Genomic DNA, 24,055 nt, shown 5'->3' with positions numbered 1-24,055 from the left:
GGGAAAGAGCTCCCATATTTAATGGTAACTTAGGAAAAAAAGCCTTAAGGAAACACCTTCTGTGTTTTCCTCTGGTGTCTTAGTTACCTCTGGCAGAACTGGGCAGCTAAATCTGTATCGCATCCCGCTGCTTCCTCAGGTATCCGGCCTCTGTTTTGTGTTGAAACGCCTGCGCATCTGCAGGAGAGGCTGGAATGAAGGACGGAGCAAACCCTGGGGGTGGCCAGCAGCATGCTGGCCAGTGTCCACATGCTCACTGGCGTCTCTCTGCTCTTATCTTCATGGTTTTTGGAGCACATTTGTCCCCATAGGAACTAGTATTTTGTTTGAAGCAGCAGCTCATGGAATCCTGTTAGGGTATAACATCAGCTGTTGTCACTTTACAAAGCAAATCTCCTTCAGTACTTTATAGTAATGCTTTTTAGTTCAGAAAAATTTAACTCAAAATACAGAACACAAAAGAAAAGACTAATTAAGTTTGTTGTTGACAAAAGCTCGTGGTTTGGGGGTTGAGATTGGAGGGCAAAGAATGCTGGGGTGGCTGCAGCACTTCCACTGCGCACATATTCACGAGCCCATCAGCCCTTTCCTGGCTGGGCAATCGCTGGATTTGTGGAGAGAGAGGCCATTGTTCAAACAGAAAGCACTGCACATACCGCACTAAACCCAAACGCAGCAGTGCACGTCTGCAGATAAAAGGAGAACCTTCTCGTGTTTTTACAGCGGTAACAGAGGAATTACAGCCCTGACTAACCCGGAGGACTACGGTGTGGTGCGTCATAGAAGTGTAAAGCTTTACATATATCTGTGATGGGAGGTGGAGATGGACGTCCTGCTCCACACCTAGCAGAGAAATTTCTTAGACAGACTTTGGAATTGCTTCTTTCTTTAAAAACTGAACCATCTGTATTAGGGCCATTAATTTCAACATGAACCTCTTTCTGGGGATGGACACAGCTTTTGTCCTCAGAGGGAGGGGAAGCCCACGCTGTTTTGGGGGAATGGGGAGATGAGGACCACGGGGGACGGAGAACAACAGGTAGCAATGAGGGAGCACAGCCGGAGCATCATCAGAAAGTGCGTGACCACTCCAACCATCCAGTCCCTCTGCGTACCCCTCAGGAGGTCTGGCTAGGTCACCTCCTCCCAGGGTAGCCATTTCTCCATGAACAAGATAGAGACATCCTAGCTGTAGTCATCTCCATGGCAGGCATCTGAACAAAGGTAGGAGGAATGTTGAGTATCCTGAATATCTCAACAATGCCATGCTGGGCCCCAGTGGGGGCCCCATGGGAGCTGGTGCAGCTCAAAATATCAGATCCCTAAACTAAGGGCGGGGTTCAGTCCTCTGGCTCAGCCAAAGACCCCCTGCCACATCCTCAGGCAAGTCTGGTAGCCTCTTCATCTCCCCCCTCCCTGAAACGGTACGCAGGGGAGAGGTAAAGATAAACGGGTGTAACAGCTTTGTGAGGCACGCCGACAGGTGAGTGGTGTAGCAAACCAAGTGGGAATTGGTTCAAGCTGACCATGCATAGCAACTCCAAGTCCCTTGACTCACCTGTGTTTTGTGATGCCCTTGCCCAGGGATGCAGGAATGGATGCGGGCTCTGTGCCCCACCGGCAGGATAATGGCACCAAGTCACTGCCTGATGCGTTACTCTCATCCGGGCTCAAAGTCTGCTTCAGCCCGTGTGGAAATGTCCACGTTGTGTCCTGAACCAAAAGGGCATGATGTTAAGTTTTGGGCGAGTAGGGTGGGCGCTGCTGGGGGAATTGGTGTGCAGATGGCAGAGGCGCCTGGCAGAGCCCTTGGTAAGTGAAGCTTTTGCTCCAGGCTGGCGAGCCCTCCTGTCTTTGTCACATAGCTCACCACAAACGTCTGTCCCTGTTTCAGATGAGAGGACACGGTCTTTTTTAGACATATCAGACAACACTAGCCACATACTTCACCAAGGACGAGGGACGTCCTCTGCACCCTCTGTGAAGGAGCTGTCGGCTCTCTATCTCTCCCAGACAGCTGCTGCTGCTGCTCACGCCGGCAGCCCTGCACAGCCGGTAAGCATCGCGTGCCACCGTCCTCCCCCTCGCAAATCACCAGCGGCATCCCAACAATGTCATGCCACAGCAAGTGGTTGTAAGAGGGTGAGAGAGAACGTGTCTGCTTTTGTAAACCTGGAGAAACACAGACCAGCTTTCCCTTGTCGTTTGCAAATGTGATCAGAGGTGCTGATATGTCTGTAGGTGACGTATAAGCTGTGAGCACACACACGCGCACGCACTCACACACGCATTATACCCACACGTGCACTCACACACTGAACACACACGCGTCTACATCCACTAGCCCATACGAACAGTTTATTCATAAGTAAGAATTGACTTTATTTGGATGTTTATATTTATACACTCACATCCATGGTGGAAATATTCAGCACATAACAACACACATGTATCCAGAGAATCACAGAATCATAGAAGGGTTTGGGTTGGACCTTCAGAGCTCACCCAGCCCAGCCCCCTGCAGGGAGCAGGGACATCTGCCCCCAGAGCAGGGGGCTCAGAGCCCCAAGGGCCAACCTGACCTGCCATGGGGCCAGCGATGGGGCTGCTCCCACCTCTCGGGGAAGCCTGGGCCAGGGTCTCACCACCCTCACAGTGAGGGATTTTTTCCTAATATCTACTCTAAATCAATCCTCCTTCAGATTGAAACTGTTACCCCTCGTCCTATCACTACTCTCCCTGATAAAGGTCCCTCCCCATCTTTCCTGCAGCCCCCTTCAAGAACTGCGAGGCTGCTGCAAAGTCTCTCCTGAGCTTTCTCTTCCCCAGGCTGAACAGCTCCAGCTCTGTCCCCTGTCCTGCCAGCAGAGGGGCTCCAGCCCTCTGGTCATTTTTGCTATGGCCGTTTCAAACCACACACACACACACACACACACACAGGTATATACCCATGTATGTCACACTCAGGCATGACCTTAGAGTACAGACTCCCTGTGCTCCTCTGTTGTAGCCCCTGGTCTGGGATCCAGCGGTTTCATCACCCGCTCCAGGCTGATCGCTGGGTCACAGGATAATTCAGATTGTAAGGGTTATGAGGCACTAAGCTGCGTTTTTCCCATTTCCCCAACTCCATTGGTGATCCAGGAGTAACATGGGGTATGATTTCACATCAGGACCTTTTCTGTAGGCACCTTAGAAGTCTGAGGAAAAAAAGCCATTTCAAAACAATGAGTTACACAATTCGTAATGCAATGTGGTCAGTTTTAGTTTTAAATACAGAAGTGTATACAAAACCTCAGGCTAAATCAAACCGCGGAGAAATCTGTGCTGCTTTTGCTTTTCCCCCATCTCCAAATGAACAAACTTGGGGTTTTGTTTGTTGACTGAGGCTTTTGGAAACAAATACTTCTCGTCAAGCCAGACTAAGATTGCTTTTCCCAGCTGCACAGAACCACACATGAACCAAAATAACCTCCTCACTTGTAACGGTTTTCAGGTGTTTGTAGTCAATACATATACATACATGCATACACACATATAGATGTGAAAACAGGTAACACATCTTCCCATGCAGTTGGCGTCATTTCTCCCCTGTCTCTTCCAGAGCACTGTGAAGGACAACTCCATTCACTCTCCCCACAGACAGAAAGAAAGCAAGGTAAGAAACGCGGAAGACAAGCACCGTTTTCCAACCAAATGTTTGTGGAGTGTGGTGGAGTGTGATTTAAATACCCCACAAGGCAGCGAGGAGGGCCCTCATACTGCACATGGCTGTCAGCTGCTCGGTCGCCCTTCCCCATGTTCAGAAGTTCTTCAGAGATCCCAAAAAACTCCCTTGTTTTATAAATGCATTCAAAGTACCTTGGCTCATGTGGAAGATCTGCATTTTACACTTGCTGCTAAATATGCTGGGTTTGGTATTCTGGGGTGAGGTTTTTTACTAATGTTCAATACTTATTTTTAGCCGGAACAACCCGCGTGTAACAGAGTGAAATAACACCGTGCGCCACTGCTTTGAGCAACAACTAATAATATTCCAGGCATAACTCTACAGACGTAACTCCACAGGCATGCCAAGGGTCAGCAGATCTCTTTACTGAAAGGAAGGCCACCAGGATCACAGCCCCTTTTAGACAGAGATTACAGCCTCCACTGCCTTCCCTCTGGGTAAACGCTAAGCCAGCGCAGGCTGCAGGTATTTGGTTCAGCATTTGGCCTCCAGGCTTCCCCAGCTAAGGTGAAAAAGTGCAGAAAGTGAGGCTTGAAGTCTGCCCTGTCACGACTGCCCCTCCGTTCACTTCTGTACCAGCGCTGCTGTGAAGTTGAGCTGACATCAGGCTGACTGAGTCTTAAACAGGTCTAACTTTTGCTGGCCCCTGGCCACCACTGTCACCCCAACCTCTGGCCTCTTAGCCTTGCTTTCTCCTCCCAACAGAGCACAGGATTTGTCCTGCTAATCCAGCAGTTTGTAAACCGTAATTAGCCTCAAGCCTGTGAAAGTCTGCAAGTCAAAAGAGCTTTATTTAAGCCTCGAATTCTGTAATAGTACACCTGTTCTTATGCAAATGATGATGTGGTGTATGTACGCTAACGAGTCCAACAGAAGAAATCATTGATCAGACACATGTCCCTTCCCAAGCCCTCACTCCTGTGCGGTGGGCAGCTCCCAAAAGCCGATCATGCTAACTCGCTCCCCAGGAACAGGCTGTCCTCATCAGCTCAGTCTGACACTTTCATTCGGTTCCCTCTTCCCTTTTTCTTCTTGAGACCTTTTCACAAAAAGCTCGTTGTCTTTCTCCTGCACCCATATCCTATGTTCCCAGATTCTCTGCAGGTCCTCACACTGCCCTCGACACTAGGGAGCAGGAAGAAGAAGCTATCTTTTAGCTTGCTACTCAGTGTTATTCTTGTGGTCACTGTCTTGCTGACACAGCCCAAATCTGGCATCTCTGTTGAGCTGTAGCTGCACTCGGTCCTGGGGACCGTAGACTAACCACCGCACGTGCCTGGATTAGAGACCTTGCTTTAGCGAGAGTTGCTGTGGAACCCGAGTTAACATCAAGCCTGGAGTGTGTTCTGTGGTGTGATGCTTTGGAGTTCTGTGTGCTACTGAACCAAAGGTACGGAGCTTAGCAGGTGCATGGATTGCCCTTGTTGGCTGCCTTTTTCCTTTGCCGTTCTCACTATTAACAGCCATGGGGCTGGGGGTAAGAGATGATGCTGACATTTAAAACTGTTTCCCTAAAGATGTCAGGAGCTCAGAACTCATCTAAAGTTGCCATCAAGAAAATGGAAGACGACTTACCTCCCCCTCCAGCCCTTGGCTCAGTCCAGGTCATCACTCCAGGGAGCCAGGATCTCAACGCACTCCCTGTGCCTCCTCCAAAGCAAGCCTTCTCCAAGTTCTACCAGCAGCGCCAAGTGAATGAGCTAAAGAGGCTCTACAGACACATGCATCCTGAGCTCAGGAAGAACTTGGAAGAAGCTGTGACTGAGGACCTGGCAGAAATGCTTAATACTGAAGATCCCAATGCACAGGCATCTGTGAACCTGGACAAAGTTCTTCCAGGAGAGGTTCAGTCCATGCGCTGGATATTTGAGAACTGGGCACTTGACTCCATTGGGGACCATCAAGCCACAAAGAAGCTGGCAGAAGAAGAGATCATTCCCGGTGGGGATGTGAAAGGTACTTCACTGATGTTTGAAAGCCAGTCAATCAATGGGGACAGTCTGTCAACATCGGCCAAGGTGTCAGAAACGGACCTTGCCAGGGGGGATGTGCATACTGCCAGGTGGCTGTTTGAAACCCAGCCACTAGACTCATTAAACAAACTGTATTCAGATGAAACCGAAGTTCAGGAGGCGGTCCTCAAGGAGCCTGTCCAGGGAGGTGATGTGAAAGGCGCTAGACAGCTCTTTGAAGCACAGTCCTTGGATGCTATAGGACGTTGCTGCTCAGTGGAGGAGAAGAGCATCCTACAACTTAAGTCAGAAATACAGGAGCTAAAAGGCGATGTTAAGAAGACCGTCAGGCTTTTCCAAACAGAGCCCCTCTGTGCCATTAGGGACAAAACTGGGAACATCCATGAAATCAAGTCCGTCTGCCGAGAAGAAATTCAGAGCAATGCAGTCAGAACGGCTCGCTGGCTGTTTGAGACTCAGCCCCTGGATACCATCAACAAGGACACTTCCAAAGTGCAAATAATCCGTGGGATTTCATTGGAAGAAATTGGAAGGCCAGATGTCAGTGGAGCAAGATGGATATTTGAAACTCAGCCTCTGGATGCCATCAGAGAAATCACAGTTGAAGAACAGGATTTCAAAGCTTCAACAGATTTTGTCACAGGGGCGGATGTCAGTAAGCAGCGAATGCTCTTTGAGACCCAGACTCTCGATTCTCTGAAAGGAGAAGCTTCGGAAAGCATTGTAGCCAAAGAACAAGTGATTGGAGGTGATGTGAAATCTACGCTCTGGCTATTTGAAACCCAGCCAATGGAAACCCTGAAAGACAATTTTGAGGTGGGACATTTAAAGAAAGTAGAGCTTTCAGCAGAGGAGAAGGGAGACGTGAAGCAAAGAAAACACGTCTTTGAGACCTGTCCCCTTGGCAGCATCTCCAAGGCATTTGAGGAAGAAATTCCAGCCACTAGCATGGAAGAGGTAGTGAAAGGGGATGTGAAGTCTTTTAAGACCCTGTTTGAGACTCTCCCCTTAGACAGCATTAAGCAGGTCGATGCTGAGCCCATCACCAAAGAAGAGGAGAAGATTCCAGCTGGCAACGTCAAAGCCAACCAAATCCTGTTTGAGACAACACCTCTGTATGCCATCAAGGATAGCTTTGGCAATTTCCATGAAGTCACCTCCGTAAGCAGAGAACAAATAATCAGTGGTGATGTCAAGAACTACAAATGGATGTTTGAAACCAGGCCCCTGGACCAGTTTGATGAAAGCACCAAGAAAGTGGATATAATACGAGGGATCACAAAACAAGAAGTGGTGGCTGGTGATGTCAGAACAGCCAAGTGGCTCTTTGAAACTCAGCCCATGGATGTCATTCATCACCAAGGCATGCAAGGGGAGGAGCATGCCTCGATGAAGAGGGAGATCTCCCAGCGGGGGGATGTGAAGACCTGCAGGTGGCTTTTTGAGACCCAGCCCATCCACACCCTGTATGAGAAGGCTGAAAAGAAGCAGGAGGAGGATGGCACTGTGCCCCAAGCTGATGTGAAGTCATACACATGGATGTTTGAGACTCAGCCCCTGGACTCCCTGAAAGGCCAGGAGGAGCAGTATTTGCAAGTCAGTAAGGCGTACAGTCAGGAGGAGTTAGAGGGAGTTGATGTCAAAACTGTCCGGCACCTGTTTGAGACGGAACCCTTGGGCGGCAGTGCTGTCGGTGAGGCTGACCGAAAAAAACCCGTGAGGTACTCCAGTCGTGTGGAGATACAATCTGGGGAAGTGTCCAGAGTGAAGGAGTTCTTCGAAGCTAAGCCCTTAGATACAGCCACCAAACCAACATCCCAGAAGGATGATGGGACAATTGAAGCCGGGTCTGTGCACAAGTTCACTTGGCTCTTTGAGAACTACCCCATGGACTCCCTGAAAGACAGCTCTGAGGGCATTCAGGAAATCCCTCCAGAGAAGAATATCAAGGGGGTAGATGTTGGAGGCAAAAGGTTTGTGTTTGAGACCTATTCCCTAGACCAAATCCATGACAAAGTGGATGAGACGGAGCTCCGAAAGATCCAGAAAGACACCATGAGCAAAGCTAATGTCAAGTCCTGCACAATGCTCTTTGAAAGCCAACCCTTATATGCTATCCAGGACAAAGAGGGCAGATACCATGAGGTCACCTCAGTGCAGAAAGAAGAAATCATGAAAGGTGATATGAAAGGTGCCCGGTGGTTGTTTGAAACTAAACCCCTGGATGAGATCAAGAAGGAAGAAGAGGTGTTTGTGATTAGGGCTGTCACTCAAGAGGACATCAAGAAAGGAGATGTCCAGGCTGCCCGGTGGAGGTTTGAAACAGAGCCTCTTGACTCCTTCTCAGGGGGAAAGATGTCTGTGCCCAGAACAGTAGATGATGTGCAGAAAGGAGATGTTCAGACCAACAAGCAGCTTTTTGAGTCCCAGCAAGTGGGCCAGAAGAAGTACGTGAGAATGGTCAGTGTCAGTGATGTTCAGCGGGGTGATGTGAGGACATCCACTTGGCTTTTTGAGAACCATCCTGTGGACTCCCTCTATGGGGATGCAGAGAGAGGTTCACGTATCAGTACAGTGCAGAGAGAAGACAGCCAGAAAGGGGATGTCAAACGCTGCACCTGGTTGTTTGAAACCCAACCAATGGACACCCTTAAGGACCCAGAGGTGGCAGCCAGCTCTGGGGCACAAGAAACGATCCCTCACGCCGATGTGAAAAGTACAACGTGGCTCTTCGAGAGCACCCCCTTGGATAAATTTAGCACTTCTGAAGGTAATATAGAAACAGAACTGAAAGAAAGGACCATGAAGGAGACTTTAGAGACACTCTGCACTTGCCAGGCTATTCAGCATGATGGGATTCTCATAGAAGCCAATGATCTGGAGAGTGTGAAGATGGTGAAGTACCAACTCAGCAGCCCAGGTGCTCCGGAGATTCTTAAAGAAGAGATTGTGGGAGGCCATTTGCAAAGGATCATGCTGCAGCTCCTGCACAGAACCAACGTGGAAGCACAGAGTGTGCTGGTGGAGGAGGACAGAGAGGGCAAGATCAAAGTAAGCCCATTGCAGCTACTGGACCAGAGTGAAGCTGTTAAAGGCAAAGAGGACTTGAGCGGAAATGTAGCTAAGGCTTTACAGGGTCTCCTCAGCCAAGATGCTTCCATCAAAAAGGGGATGGTCTTACAAGAGACAAAGTCAGGATCAGTGAAGATGACTCTATACTCCCTCCTGTTCCATTCTGCCCAGCATAAAGTTGTCAAGGGGGATGTGAAATCAACAATAGGGAACCTGTTGGCTTCTTCTCAGGAGCAGAAAGCAACAGCAACTGTTAAGCGTGAGGACAACGAGAAGGGAAATGTCCAGCTTTTTGCGAGCTGCATTGAGAAGGGAGACCTAGACTACCTGAAGAATCTCCAGCAGGAGTCAGAGATACAGTCCCTCATCTCTTCCCAAGCAGAGCAGGGGGCAGATGAAAGTGCCCCATGGGTTGTGCAGGGGCCTAAGATAAGTGTCTTACCAAATAAAGAACAAATAGAAAAAGTAATTGCAGAGGGTGAGCCAGGGGCTATGGAGGGAATAAAAAAGGTGTTTGCATGTGAAAGCATGGGCAAAGAGGGTGCACTGGAGAGAGAGGCTGTGCCTGCAGCAGGTGTGACAGGCACCACTGCACAATGTCTTGGGAAACCCCTGCCTGCAGTGACTGAAAAGGAAGAAATTCTGTCGGGAGGGCTTAAAGTGACTACAAAGTCAATCCAAAGGGTTGCAGATGTCAGCAAGAAGGCAGAGAAAGAAGCAGCTACAGCTGCGAGTTTGAAGGCATCCAAAGCTATGACGCAAGGCAAATTTCCAGCCCAAGTGACGTCTTGGAGCACAGAAGTGGCTGGGAAACAGCAGAGTTTGGTGACTGTGGAAACCAGCCAGATGCAACCAGAAGAAAAGGCCCTTGGGAGTGATCTTCAGGCTGCAATGCAAAGCCTGAGGCTAGCAACAGCAGAAGCAAAAAACGTTGAACACCATGTCCAGAGCAAGCTACAGAGGAACAAGGAGGAGGTCCACATGGCCTGCAGGCAGCAGACAGCCAGCACACGGGGGCCAGCGACCCTTCAATCAAGTGTACACCAACAAGACTCTGCTTGCACCACGCAGGAGAGCACCAGCACTGCCATCAGGACCACCACCACTAGAGTCCAGGAGGCATCCAAGACCCACACAAGCGTGTCTCAGAAGAGCATAGCGTCTCACAAAAAGGTCAGTGCTTCAGAGGAAGTACAGGGAGGACAACTATTGAGCCAGGACAGCCAAGGTGTGCCTAGTAGAGATCTTAGCATTAAGGATGGCCTTTATACTGCCACGCCCGTGAAAACGTATATAACCCCTTTTGTTGAGTCTGATTACAAACAGCAATCAGTGCAAGAAGAAGGAGATGGTATTGTCAGAGGGGATGTACAGACAGCTATCAGAGCACTGCAAAGTGCCGCCACAGAACAGCGCCTGGTAGAAAAGGAGGACGTTGTCCGAGGTAATTTAAAAGCCACACTTCAGTCACTGGAAAAGTCTAATGTTAATGTCTCCAGAGGGGATTTTAAAGCCGCAATGATATACAGAAATGCAGGGCAGTCCTATTCGGTGTGTAAAAAGAAAAATGAGACTCAAGTCATTAGTAACCAGACTGCTGTAGTGGCTTCAGGGTCGCAGGCTGATAATGACTTTCCTCCTCCTCCCTCAGTTGCTGTGATGAAAGCAGAACATTGCCCACCCTCAACTAAAGCAACAAGAGAAGGTGCCCTTCCACTACCAACCAGCAAAGATGAAGCCCCAGGATGTTCTGCACCACTCCAAACCCCTCTTCTTACCCTCCCTTCTCTGTCTTGCAAAGCCAGTGATCAGAGTCCTGCAGAGAAGCCCAAGACTCCTCCAAAACCAGAAATTACTGCCCCACCCAGGAAAAAACCTGTTCCCCCTCCAAAACCTGAGCACCTCTTACACGAGGCACATTCTGCCTCTGCAAATATCAGCACAAGCAGATCAACCAAACCCATCCCTCCACCTCTGCCTCCAAAACCTGAAGGCCTGAGCAAGCCAAAACCTCCCCTCGCAGAGCTGGGATCAAGCTGCGTGGAAGTACGTGATCAATCAGGCCATGGGGACATTCAGGCGAAATGCTGCACTTTGGAGACATCCGTGAACAAGCCTGTCACAGTTCAGAGCACGAGCCCCGAGAGACAGCTGCCAAAAAACACTTTCAAAACCCCTCTTCAAATGGCAGAGGAAAGGTACAAGGCCAGCAAGGGAGCACAAGGAAAGGTGAAATCAGACAGTGCTGAGACTGCAAAGCCAATAAAAAATGGAGCGGCTAGTTTTGAAGTCAAGCAGGGACTGATGAGTGGGAAAGCAGCAGCTCCAAGGAGGTGCCCCGGTGACATGGTTCAGAGGCTTATGGACCTGTGCCGAGATGAGAACGGGTGCTCTTCAGTATCACATTCAACCTGTCCTGGTAGGGCACAGACACTTAATGCTCCTGGACGGACAGAGCCAAGCACCTCCCCTGCGGGCCACACCGCTCCCCCAAAGAGAGGAGAGGACTTCACACCAAATGCCTCCTCCAAAGCGGAAAGAGAAAGTGTGTCTAAGTCTTATGGATCGTGGGAGAGTCAGACAGTTGTGCAGCAGGTGAATGAGAGGAGGCAAACGTGTCATTCAATGTCCTTCCATCAGCAGACAATGAACTCCTTTAAGGAGCAACAGCAGAGGAATAATGGACAATTGAAACGTCCTCACGGGGAGGGAGAGACACCTGCCCAGGAGAAGCCAGCAGTTGTTATGAGAGAAAAAAACAAGAAAGAAACAGAAGATGAACGTCGGAAGAGGCTGTCAGTACACAAAGAGGAGATCATGAAAGGCAATGTCAAGGAGGCTATGGAGATATTTGAGAACCTCAGGAGACAGGAGGAGCTGCAAGAGATCTTGACTCGGGTGAGGGAGTTTGAAGAGGAGACAAGCAAAGTGGATGTGAAAGCTCTGAAGAGCTTCTTTGAGAAGGTCCCTGATTGGGTCGTTCGTCAGAAGGACCACCAGGCCAAGCAACAGGACAAGGCTGAGACACTGGCGAAGGAGGAGACTGACAGTGTTTCCTCAGTGGAGATGGTTTTTGGGGACCTGGAACGAGCAAGTGCTGAGATTATCCACCTGAAGGAGCAAACACTTGCCCGGCTCCTGGACATAGAGGAGGCTATCAAGAAAGCTCTTTATTCTGTCTCTAGTCTCAAGTCTGAGTCAGACATCGCTGGGCTCTCAGGGCTGTTCAAGGAGTCTCTCGGGAATGCCCAAAGCTCTGTGAGCAGCAGCAATATCCGTAAAATCAGTATCGTCTCAAGCAAAGCCAAGCAGGAGGGAATCACACTGGAGACAGGGGAAGCAGCATCTGTGGAAGGTGCAAAGGTGGCGGAAAAGACCGAGGTAACCAAGACAGAGCTAGAGGTCCCTCACCCTGTTCAATCTCGTGTCAGCTCTCCCTCCTCACCTTCCTACATCTCCATTGAGTCTGCTGCCAGGAAACCAGCAGAATCACCCAGGACAGCACATTCCCCCCGGGATGCCCCTTCACCAGACTGTCCTGACGCTCCAGGAAGGAGAGATGCTTTTGCTCAGGATGGCTTCAGCTCCTGTAACCAGCCACCAGCAGGATCTACCAGTCATGACATGACATCCTTTGAGAAGAGTCCAGAGCCTCTCCAGACAAAAGTTGGGCTGAACTCAACGAAACAGCACACCCTTGGCAATGCCAACCACCCAATCAGTGAGAAAGAGAGGTGCCCTCTGGACACCTCCAAAGGCAGCTGCCACTGTGGAATGAAAGGAAGCTTTTCAGACTACTGCTCCCTGAATGTCCCCAGCCCGCAAAATCCGCGGAGGCAGAAAAGCATCTTGGAGCTGCAGACAGGGCCTGATGGGTCCAAACTCTATGGAGCCACCCGGACTGTCATGGAGCAGTACGAGGAAATGGACCAGTTTGGAAACAAAATCATCACTTCGTCCACCACGGTCACCAAGCAATCTGAGACACAAACATCTTCCACGTGCGATGTGCTCTCTCATCCCCAGTATGAGGTATCTGCCTCACCCATGTTTCGGAGGTACTTGAAGAGCCCAGGTGAAGACTTCTGCACCAATGGCAGTTTTCAGGAGCCAGGAGTGGTCTTTGTCACCTTTGGCAACTCCAAGTCAAAGAAATAAGAGATTCTGGAGAGCAAGAGAGAGCTGTATAAGACAAAAAAGAAAGTCCACAATAAAAAAAAAATCCTCTGGTTTAACCACATTATACACAGGGATTCGTCTACACCCTAAGAACTTCTCAGGGTCATCGTCTCGGTGTTCGCACACAGACAGGACAAATGCAGTCTGCCTTGATGCTGGTGGAGAACAGCCCTCACCTGGCCAACCAAGAGACTTGGTGCTGCACCACAACCCACAGCCCTGACACTGTTAGAAGCACAAGGGGAAAATCCATCCATGGGCACCTTAGAGTAGCTTCTTCCTCCTAGAGTGTTTGGGGACAGGGGTGTGGGGTCTGTGGGGCTTCTCTGAACTAATGTGGAAGAAAGGGTGGGGAGGATCAATTAAAGAACCAACCAATCTGGTCATTGGCAAACCTTTATGCGATATTCTTTTTCTGATTTAAATATAGGCTTTCCAAGAAGGGCATCCTGAACACACACATATACACATGCTCATTTTGATGGGTGGGTTGGATAGGTTTTTCTCTTAGCCATTAACAAATTTAAAAAAGATCTCAAATTGCTGCCGCTAATGGGCTTGGGGGAGGTATTTTTCAGTTTATTTTTCAGTTCCTGGAAAGTACTTGATGTTTACTGAAAATTGTCAAGCCAAGACTTACGTCTGCTGTCAGAGCTGTTCCCCCAAAGAAAGATGCAGTGGAGGTTTATCTACTTGAGTCAGGATGGTTACTGCTTTCCTTTCTTTGTTTTTAGAATTGTAATTTATTATTCAACGTATACGAACCCCTGGGTTTAGGTTTTCCATGCTTTCATACACGTTTACTGTTTAAATTGACTTTGAGACTTCGTAAAGCGTTTTTCTTTTTATTATGACTTTGTTTTGTACATTCTCAACTCCAGATTTTAGATATTTCGTGGCTTTTTTTTTTTAATTTCTATTGCTGCGTTCTGAAGGTAAACATTACCTCTGAAAATACTTTGGTCTGGTTGAGTTTCTTTTGTTGAGTGAGTGCTTGTTTCCTTTCAAAGTGCCTAGAAAACCTCTCTAGATGACCCAGCTGAATCACGTATCGAGAGCACTCTGAATCGCTGGAGGGATGTAGTCTATGTCTTCTCCACGATGCGGGTGGATTAACAGCCCCGTGGCAAGCAGCATTCATACTCTTGTCTGAAAACTGAGCCCAGGGTGATACACACCACCCGGTCCAGGACCCTGTGGAGGTGTCTGAAGACTGGGTAGGGCACATACACCACGAGGTTCTAAACACTCGCCGGTACCCATGTCCTCCACGTGGGAAGGCAGCAGAGGCATCGGGCCTCCATAAGCCTTACGAGATGAACCAGCCATTGTTCAGTGCTGTGCCTCAACTTACATCACAGGTTGGCCTCGGTTTGGGAATGAGACAGGGAATCACAGAGTTTGCTCCAGGTGTGGGAGAAGGCTGTGTGAGGAGCCTGCAGAATGACTGGATGGTTTCTCAGGGTGAGAAACCTGCTGCCTGGCTACAGACACCTGGGTCTGACTGTAGACCTTCTGGCTGGTCTATGGCAAGCCACCTCGTCTCTTGGAGCAGCAGTTTACTTTTCTGCAGAAGGAGTACCCCTTCTGCAGAAGTGCACAAGTGCAGTACCCCCACTCAAAACCCCACCATGTTTCAGTAAGATGTGGCAGTTGGTGTCTTCTTTTTTCCTTTGAGGAAAAACAGCTCACGTTGGTGATTGAAGAGCAGGACACTGGGGAGGAAAGGACAGTTTCAGCACCTGCCACTTCATATCCCTGTGTCCATAGCTAGGTTTTTAAACAGCAAATAACATCTCATATCATGCAATAGCTTGTTTAAGGTGTTGTAGACCAAGTAGAAGTTCTGTTTCAACCCTCAGAAAAGCAGGCACATACCCAGAACTCTTTGCACCGCATAGATTTGAAAGTGAGGTACACCAGAAAAATTCTATTTTCAGGTCCACCAAAGAATACACCAAAGGCTGAGGCAGGACAGCAGATCATCATAAACTCTCTGTGTCCGGTTTCAAGGAATCAGAAAAAATAACCTTAGACATTAGAAAAAATAACACTTACACCTTCCCAATTGTTTTAGAAGGACCAATGGTAGAAACAGGAGAACTAGTAATTCGGAGCTGCTCTTTTCCAACGTGGCTTTCTTATCCATCATTGTTTCTCATCTTAACTTGTTTCGGGATGCCGGTAACACATGTTTGTTTAAGTTATTTTTAAGCTGCAGAGCAGTCCTAGTAAGCTGCAGACAGGTTGCTTGGGCAATGAAAATGATTCTGCAGGACTTCACACAAACCCACACATCCTGCACTGCCAGTGCTTAGAAACACTGATCTTATTGTTTGCGTTTCTGGTTTTACAGGATTTCTAAATGTCTCAGTGAACCATTTCTGAGGCTAAGATCACTTGAGACATGTTTCTGTCATGGTATTTCCATCAGCCAGAAACCGGAATATCATGAGAGGGCAGATGCTGCACTATTTCAGGACCATACATGGCTCCTTGAAGTACTGAAAGACCTGGAGAAAAAAACAAATGCCAAGATTTGACACTCAAATACAAGCTCATATTCTCAGACCTTGCAATAATAAACCAGCAGAGCATGTACAAACTTTCAAATCTCAAATGAGTTGTCATAGATTTTCTGTGATCTTTGGATACAAGACAGGGCATTATTCACCAGTCTTGGTCCTAGTGGGTCACTACGTTCTGACCCAGCGCTAGGCAGATATTTTCAAGAGCAAAATGTTTGGGAGAACTGCCCGAGCCAGTGGACAGTGGCCTTGTCTTAACTGTACCTCCTTGAGAGGCCAAAGGACGACTGCGGCTGCAGATCTGGTTCTCTTGCAGCAGTAGATGTGAAATACGCCACTTTTGAAGTGCCTACATCAAGCCCTAACCTTGCCAGCTCCATCTCAACCACTGGTCTCCCTAAGGATACCCAGTCTTAGGTCAGAAAACTTTGTGCTCACTATCTTCTCTGCCTATCAGTAACCCAGGCATTTTCAGAGTGACGCCTCCCTCTGTAAAGATTTCAACTGACCTAGGGACAAAAGGGCAAGAGCTGATAAGCCATAAGCCAGCTGCAACTTCCAGCACGGCGGTAACCAGCAGTGTGCTAGCAGAGCCTTCCAGGAACACTCTGTAACTGCTTTTCACAGAAATCTTCAGATACTTTCCTTGCCCACAGTGCTGTACGACTGCTGCTCATCACCTCTCTGTATCTTCCAAACCTTATTCCTGGGGCTGATAAAAATACCTCTGAAGAGCGAGAGTTTTTGCCATGCATCAGACAGCGAGCACTCAAAATAAATCCCCTGGTGAAAGAGACCTGCATTCCCATAATAGATTATCCCACTTTGGAAACAGGCTCCAGGAGTACATATATTCACTCCAGGAGCAGATACATACATTCATTCCAGCTAAGAATAGAGAGATGTTGTTTGTTTGCTAAGCAGCTCTGCTTCCTTCCTTGGTCATGATTAAAGAAAGCATTTTTCTTCTTATACAGCACAGACACGTCAACAGTTTCTCCCTTCTCTGCCAGGACACACACCTTCATGCTGTATGAGAACTTGTCACTGCCAGAGGAAATGCCTACCACAGTACCCAGATGCAGCGTGGTCTGTACTGCCAAACACAGCAAGCTGTTCCGTTGGCTGAGATTTATTATCGCCAGGGCTGTCATTTTGCCCCATCACCACGCATGGTGCTGTGTTCAAGCAGCTGTCCATCACCACTCCCTGATCTTTGCCAAACAGCCTGCTCATTTCCTCCAGCGAAATGGCACTCATGCCAATGGTGCAGAGCTGCAGCTTCTCCTGGAGAGACCCACATGGCATCGCTTTCCATCTGGGTTTTGCTGCCATTTTCCACTTGAAGGATCTACCTTACCTTTGCACGAAAGCATATTTCTGCTTCACCTTCTCCAGCACTGCCCTCCCATTGGCATCAGCACGGTTCTGTACTCACATTGGTGAAATGCATTTTGCCTAACTGACTGATTTTGTCCAGCTACATGAGCCTGTATTAGGTTAGATGTATCACCTTCTAGATTCCCTTCAGTGGACTGCCACGGACTCTACCGGGAGTTGAGGCACCAGTTACGTACGTAGACGCTTACAGAACAATGGTCTCGTCTCCAGAGGACTGGAATAGCAGAGTTATGCTGAGATAAAAACCTTCCAAGAGAGGGAAGAAAACCAAAGACATTAAACTTTTCCTCTTGAAAGTGTAGTCATAGGAAAACAAAGATGAATTGGCCTTACTGATTCGTCCAGCCAAAACGAAGGTAATTTTTAAATAATTGGTCCCTCAGGTGTCTGTTGGAAATAAAAAATGGGGTTGTTGTTCCCTTGTCAACCCATCTCTTCAGAAACAGAAACACCCTTCATGTTTCATAGAATCACAGAATCACGGAATGGTTTGGGTTGGAAAGGACCTTAAAGATGATCCGGGCACGGGCAGGGACACCTTCCTCTAGAGCAGGGTGTTCAGAGCCCCGTCCAGCCTGGCCTGGAACCTGCCAGAGACGGGGCATCCACAGCTGCTCTGGGCAGCCTGTTTCCTCTAGTAAAAGCTCAAATCCAGCCATCAGCCCACTCCACATAAGAGCAGAAAGTAAACTGGCTTTTTCTCTGAGCTGACAACTCTGCAAACCAGGGTGAGCACATTCTGGACAAAAAGCCAGCAGGATCAGACAGCACCAGCAAAACTCTGTCCAATCAAACTGTGACAAATTACCCCCAACAAAGAGGCAGAGACGCCCTCACGCAAGGGAGTGTCAGTACCCAGAGCACTGACCTGGTCAGTCAGAGTTAGCTTAGGCTCAGCAGTGCTCCTTCTGGGGCTTTGAACAGACTCGGCTTGCAGATGGACCCACCAGCTAAGCTGAGCCTCTGCTTCACACCGTAGCAAAAAGGAGTGCACAGAGATATCCACCTTGCTACCAGCATCCTCTGGATTATTGACCACGCAGACGACCTGGAGCTATTTCTGCAGCTCGGCTGATGTCCAGGCTTCTTTATTCCCTTTCTCTCTCCACTAATAAAATAGCTGCTGTTGGCAGTGCTTTCCAGAGATACCCCTGCGCTTTCACAGGAAGTGGTGCTGGAGCAGTCAGGTCGTGGCATAAAAACCTGCCCACCGAGTAATCATACCGGAGTAAACCATCGGGTTTATGGAGCTGTGGAACCTTTAATGCTGAGATGCGCTGCCTTTTTAGGGTTTGGATTATGTGGTCTGTGTGAGCAGCCCTGTGATATCAGTGATGTCACGAGTTGCCCAGCTGGAGTTTTTGAGTCAGAACCTCTGAACAACGTTTCTTACCTTATTCAAGGCTTTTAAATGATTCAACCAAGCGCATGATTTGCTCTTGATCAAATTAATGATTTGTTTCCTTGGGGGTCCAAGAGTGCCTCATCTTGCTGTCCTGACTGAGAATTAATGCTGACTTACCCAAGTTGACAAGTAAATTGAGTCCCTCAGGAATCTGAATTCTCACAACAGAGCTGGGAAAAAAAAGCAAGAAAATCCAACACAAGCAGAAGATTCAGCAAATTATGTTGCAGATGCATTTCCAAGTGGTCACAAATCAGGGTTATTTATTTCACTTTCTCTTTCTTCTTCAGCCCATGGTGAAAGAAGCGTGTGCCTCATGCCTGCAGCCTGTCTACTCCATGGAGCGTGTGGTCACTGCCAAAGTCTGTGTGCACCGCTCATGCTTCTGCTGCCAGGTCTGTGGAAGGAAGCTGAGGTGAGTGGTAGGACCCAGATGCATTTATTTTTGAGGGATGTCCAAGTAGTTTTCATCACAACAGTCCAAGGATAATTCCAACAGGGAAAGCTTCATGAAATAAAGGGCTGACAGTTTCCCTGATACAATCTGCCTCTCCGTCACTAGAGTCTGATGACTGCTCACCTCAAGCTTGTAGACACCTGTGGATCAGGATTCTGCATGGTGGCACAAGGGTGAGCTGAAAATACAAGAAATATTTACAGTTTGGGAATGCTGATACAGAATTTAAATGAAGAAGTCTTTTGGGTGCCCTACATGTTCATGGAGTCAGGTAGGTTGCAGGTAGTTCTGGAAGTCCCACCCACCTCCTGCAGGTCCAAAGAGGGCAGATAGCTGGGGGATATGTCCAGACTCCAAGGACAGAGATTCCACAGCCTCTTCAAGATTTGACCACCAGTAAAAAGGTTTTATCTTTTATTTCATCACCATTTCTCATGTTGCAATCTGTTCCCATTGCCTCTCATCCTGTCACTGTCCACCTCCAAGAGAACTCCAGGACTCTCTTCTCTGTAACCTCCATTAAAATAGACACATACACCAGTGAGGAGTTCTTCCTTAACCTTCTCCTTGTAAGACCTAGCTAACCCAGCTCTCAGCCTCTCCTCAGATGACATATGTTCCAGGCCCCTGATCACCTTGGTGGCCCTTTGCTGGACCCCTTCCAGTATGTCAATGGCATTCTTGCACTGAAGAGCCCGAAACAGGACAAAGTAATTCACATTTGGTCCTACTAGTGCCAAACACAGAGGAACTGCCCCTTTTCTTGACCACCTGGCTGGGCTTTTGCTGATGCAGCCTGGTATTGCAGCTGGCTTCTCTGTCACAAGGGCACACTGCTGGCTTGTTTTCAGCTTGTCAGACACCAAGACACCCAGGTCCTTTTCTGTAAGGCTGTTCACCATCCTCTTGGCGCCTCAGCTGTACAGACACTTTCTCCCATCACGCAGTTGTTGTGTCACGGGAGCCCTGTGCACTTTTACCCATATCGTCCATGCTGTGTGTACAGGAGCAGAGGTGAAGCGCTGATGTGAAGCCTGGCCCATAGATGAGAAAGAGATTGCACACAACCTGGACTACAGGTCCCAGAAGTGTTGCTAGGAAATTTTTCATTTTTCATGTGGTTCGGTTTTTGAAAGAAAACTCAAACAAATCCTCAGAAAACTGACAGTACTGTTGAAAGGTTTCATTCTTCAAACCCCCTCCCTTCCCCAGCAGTTTCCACTGAAAAACAATTCTGCTGAAAACCTGTCCATCGGCGCTGCTGTTAATCCTTCCCTCCCACACAGCTGCTAACAGCTCTGCCAATGTGTGTTTTCCAGCTTGCAAAACTATGCTGTCTTCCACGGGGTGTTCTACTGCCAAGTCCACTACAAGCAGATGGTTGGAGCTAAAAGCAGAAGTGAGATGGAAGGGCTGGAGCACCAGCTAGGAGACTGGCAGGTTCAGCACATGGCAATGGTAGGCAGAGGGCCAAGGTCCCAGGACTGGTGTAACAGAGCCAAAAAGAAGATTGAAACAAGAGAGAAACCCACATCCTCCAGCGCACAGCGCAGCTTGCAGCTGGCTGAGCCCAGGCAAGAGCTGAACAGCAGGTCTGTCCTCTTAGGGAACAACCTCAGAATGGGCTGGACACCTTCAGAAACAGCCTTGCACTTCAGAAACAGCCTTCAGAAACAGCCTTCAGAAACAGCTGGAACAGCTGGAAAGGGCGCACGTTCCTGTAAGAAGCCTCCACTGAGCTTGCAAACCTACCAGGCTGTGGGCAGCAGGGCAGGCAGAATGATGCTCAGAGGTGAGGAGGGAAAATCAGCAGCGAAGGCAACAGTGGAGAAGGGAAGCTTCTTACCTGGTGTGACCTATTCCAAGGACAGAGAGCAAGCATGTTCCTGGCCCAAGACCAGAGAACACAGAGACTGTGAAAAGATTGGGGACGGAGACGTGCCCAAAGGGAATCAAGGGGGCAGGGTGTTCCAGCGAGTGGCAGCGATTCAGCAGGGCAAAGCCCAGTTGAAGAGAGGACCTGCCTCTGCCTCCTCCCCTCTAGTTCTGGAGCCTGTGAAATCCCTGCCTCGTGGCTCGCTTGTCCACCACACCACACGTCAAAACATTAAGCCCACCAACACAACGAAACTGGGGGGCACAGAGGGCTGCACCCTCTCTGCTGCAGAGCTCCCAGTGAAGGAAAAGGAGGCCTGTGGGTCTCCAAGCACAGCTAATGAAGAAGGTGCAATGCCTGCAATGACAGCTGACAAGCCTGAACTGACCATAGCCACGCCAGCTAATGCAGGAGACAAGCATCATCTTGGAGAGAGAATGAACAGCCCACAGCCCACCTGTTTGCCAGGAGAGCCAGAAACAAGAAACACCACAAGTACGGAGCTAAAATGTGGAGCTGAGGGTGTTGATCCCTCTGCAAATGAAGCTGAAGCAGCCCATTGCCTCTCTGGGGTGTCAAGGACCCTTTACGTATCTTCTGGCTCCCTGGAGCCAGGAGGGCTGAGTGTATCACCTGAGGTTGCTGACATGGTGAATGAGAAGTCAAAGGCAAACACTGATGTGTCCCCTGGGGAACAGGTACCAGTAAGTTTGGGGGGAATTATGGAGCGATCCACCATAAGTCCTTTGCCTGGAATCGAGAGTAAAGGGGCAGAATTTGAGAAGACAAAAGAATTGAAACCAGTAAGTACACCAGGGTTTCTGGAACAGCCCAGTCCTGAGCACGCATCTCAGGAAAACAAAGCAGAAAAGAGCAGAGTCTCTTCACCTGGTGTGTCAGATAAGACAGATGATCACAGTCTGTCTTGTCTACAAGAAACAGAACCTCAGGGCACATGTGGCCCACTGATCACTCACCTTCATGAGGAAAGTTTGAGACATGATATAAAATCACCTGGCACAGATGTTCCACTCCCAGCAGGCACTCCTCTGAAAGGAAGCTGTGTCATTTGGCCCTCGCATGATGAAGTCAACAACTCCAAGTCAAAGGATCCTGGAGAAGTTCCTAGATGAAACTTCTTTCACAGTTCTGAGCAACTGGCCAAGCTGCTAGACTCTTCCAAATTCGGTGTATCCTTGGACAAATCCAGAGGTCATACAGTGGGTGAAGAAGAAAACAATCTGACACTCTCAGGGGAAAGCTCTGTGCATATGCCAAGGCCTGGTGCCCAGAGCAAAGACACCAGAAGCAGTCAAGCCTGCAGAGAAATGGTAGGTAAAGGTTTCGGGCTTGGGAAGAACCCCTTCACTACTTTTGGTTCTGAAGACAAGGGCAGCACTCCCCAGAAGGAAACAACAACCCAAAGGAAATCCACCAAGCCCCAGTCAGCCCTCGTCACTTTGTTTGGTTACTCCTCAGAGAAGAAGCGGAGTCAACGAGCAAAACCTGTAAGATCCTCAGAACAAACAGATATTGATGATACTCCAGAACAGCCACAGGGCCTCCTCAACTCCTCCAGCCAAGCAAGACAAAAGTCCTCCAAGAACGATCAGCTGCCACAGCCAGGAAAGATGAAAGTCTTTCCAGAACATACCCAGGAGAGCTCTGGAAGCTTCTCAAACCGTGCTGAGGGCAAGGAGGTTGATGTCCTGTTGTTAGCTCCTGGCACAAGTATTTCATGTGGTGATAGACGTGAGAGAACTGAAATCAACATTCATGACCAGCTGGTTTTAACTAGTCAGCAGCTGGTTTTAACTAGCTGGCAGCAACAGGACAGCAGTTGGCCCTCTCTCATGCCAGCACAGGAAAGTCAGAAAGAAGCTGCAGTAACCTTGGAAGGTGGAACAAACCCTCTACATTCTCCTCCAGATTTTATGCCTGCAGCTGATAGCAGCAAAAATCTCATCAGGGAAGGAAATGATCGTGGCGCTCATCCACAAGAAATTCAGAACCTACTGAGTTTGGATGTCCAGGGCACAGAGATAGAGGATGGGATAGTTTTTTCACCAGGCAATTCAGACAGGTCACCCAAGGAAGCTGGGCTTTGGTTAGATAGCGCAGATGTTCTGGAGGACGATAACTTGTTCTTTTCTGGAGGACCAGATTTTCCCAGTGTATCAAGTAAAACTCCAAATTCAGACTTGCAAAATTCAGAGGCTGAAGCTCCACCTTGTTTTGATCCAAATCCTTCACAATTATGCCAGGAAATCGCAGCAGAAACAAATGCCCCACTAGTGCTGTGGGACACCCCCAGCCTCTCACTTCTTGTTGAACAGGATGAGATTAATATTAGAGACCCAGAAGGGATTCAGAGCTGTGCAATGCTGCAGCAGCTGGATCCACAGTGCCAGGCTCCAAAGGCTGCCGAAGATACGTTTGAACTGGGTCTCCATGCTGAAGGCTCCACAAACAAGCACCATTCTATGCGGGAAGACAGTTTTCCCTTAATGTACATGTGCACCAGCCATGATTCTAAAGCCTTTAGTCAGGTTGTCTTCGGTCCTTTCGATGTGGATTCAACCAAAATGGACCAGGAGGCTCCTGGAAAACTGAACATGAGCAGAAAAGCATCAGGAGTTGAAGAATATTGTGAATCTCTCTCTTCTGCAGACCTGAATGAGTCAAATGATGGCCTTTCAGACCAGGAGTTCTTTATATAATTGAAAAAAAAAGATTGAAAATAAAAGCCCCCACCCTTGCAGCAGAAGTTAGCTGATATGGGGAAAAAAAAATCCATTAAATCAGTTTAGAAATCCCTCACTCCTCTGGCGTGAGACAAATTCAGTTGTGCATAGGTTGATTTATCAGTAGCTTAAGGAGTTAGATTTAAGATCTCTGTCCTGGTCGTGGTGGGACAGTGCTTAGTTCCCAAGAAAGAAATTGCAAGAACTGGCTTCACTGTGAGGAATCTCCAAGGAGAGACCAATGAGCACCCTGTCTTCCGCACCCAGGGGTCTTCTGCAGAGGGCATCTTCTGCACCATCTTCTGCTGAGGTCCCTCAGAGGATGTCTGCATGGCAGAGGGGAGACAGACCTCCACGGAGGTCCAAGCAGCAAGCAGCCATGACCCACAAGCTAATCAAGAGCAGATGAGAAGAGAATCCCGTTATCAGGAAGAAGCCGAACCGTTGCCCACAAATGCACAAGTAAAATGCAACGGGCAAAGGCAAAGCTGAGGGGGCAGCTGAAGATCAGCCTGCCCATTAGGTTTAGGTGTCTGCAGTGTTAGCGTTTCAGTGTAAGGCAGGCGCTTGAGCCCACGTCAGAGTCAAGGGAGAAGCTGTAAGTACAGTCTGGGGAGTGACTCAGCCCCCCTAAACCAGACAACTGCAACTTAAAGCGAACACTGTTAGTGCGTCCATCCATCACCACTA

The 24,055-nt window shown here is 48.7% G+C and overlaps 1 protein-coding gene across 1 annotated transcript; it reads left to right on the top strand.

Annotated features, from left to right (window-relative positions):
* The first annotated feature begins 1,900 nt into the window (after window positions 1–1,900).
* On the top strand, window positions 1,901–13,720 carry LOC104499569 (xin actin-binding repeat-containing protein 1-like). The gene is made up of 3 exons (XM_010143092.1): window positions 1,901–2,055; window positions 3,605–3,658; window positions 5,248–13,720. The coding sequence occupies exon 3, from the start codon at window positions 5,248–5,250 to the stop codon at window positions 12,931–12,933; it is 7,686 nt and encodes a 2,561-aa protein (XP_010141394.1). The 5' UTR covers window positions 1,901–2,055; window positions 3,605–3,658; the 3' UTR covers window positions 12,934–13,720.
* The last annotated feature ends 10,335 nt before the right edge of the window (window positions 13,721–24,055 follow it).

The sequence above is a fragment of the Buceros rhinoceros genome, unplaced genomic scaffold, assembly GCF_000710305.1.
Source record: "Buceros rhinoceros silvestris isolate BGI_N320 unplaced genomic scaffold, ASM71030v1 scaffold219, whole genome shotgun sequence".
NCBI classification, from domain to species: domain Eukaryota; kingdom Metazoa; phylum Chordata; class Aves; order Bucerotiformes; family Bucerotidae; genus Buceros; species Buceros rhinoceros.
The sequence above is the reverse complement of the archived record's forward strand: the minus strand, read 5'-3'. Positions and strand labels throughout refer to the sequence as shown.

Bases quoted from the DNA above. Each gene is read 5' to 3' on its own strand.
- LOC104499569 (XM_010143092.1), top strand. From the start codon at position 5,248: ATGTCAGGAGCTCAGAACTCATCTAAAGTTGCCATCAAGAAAATGGAA.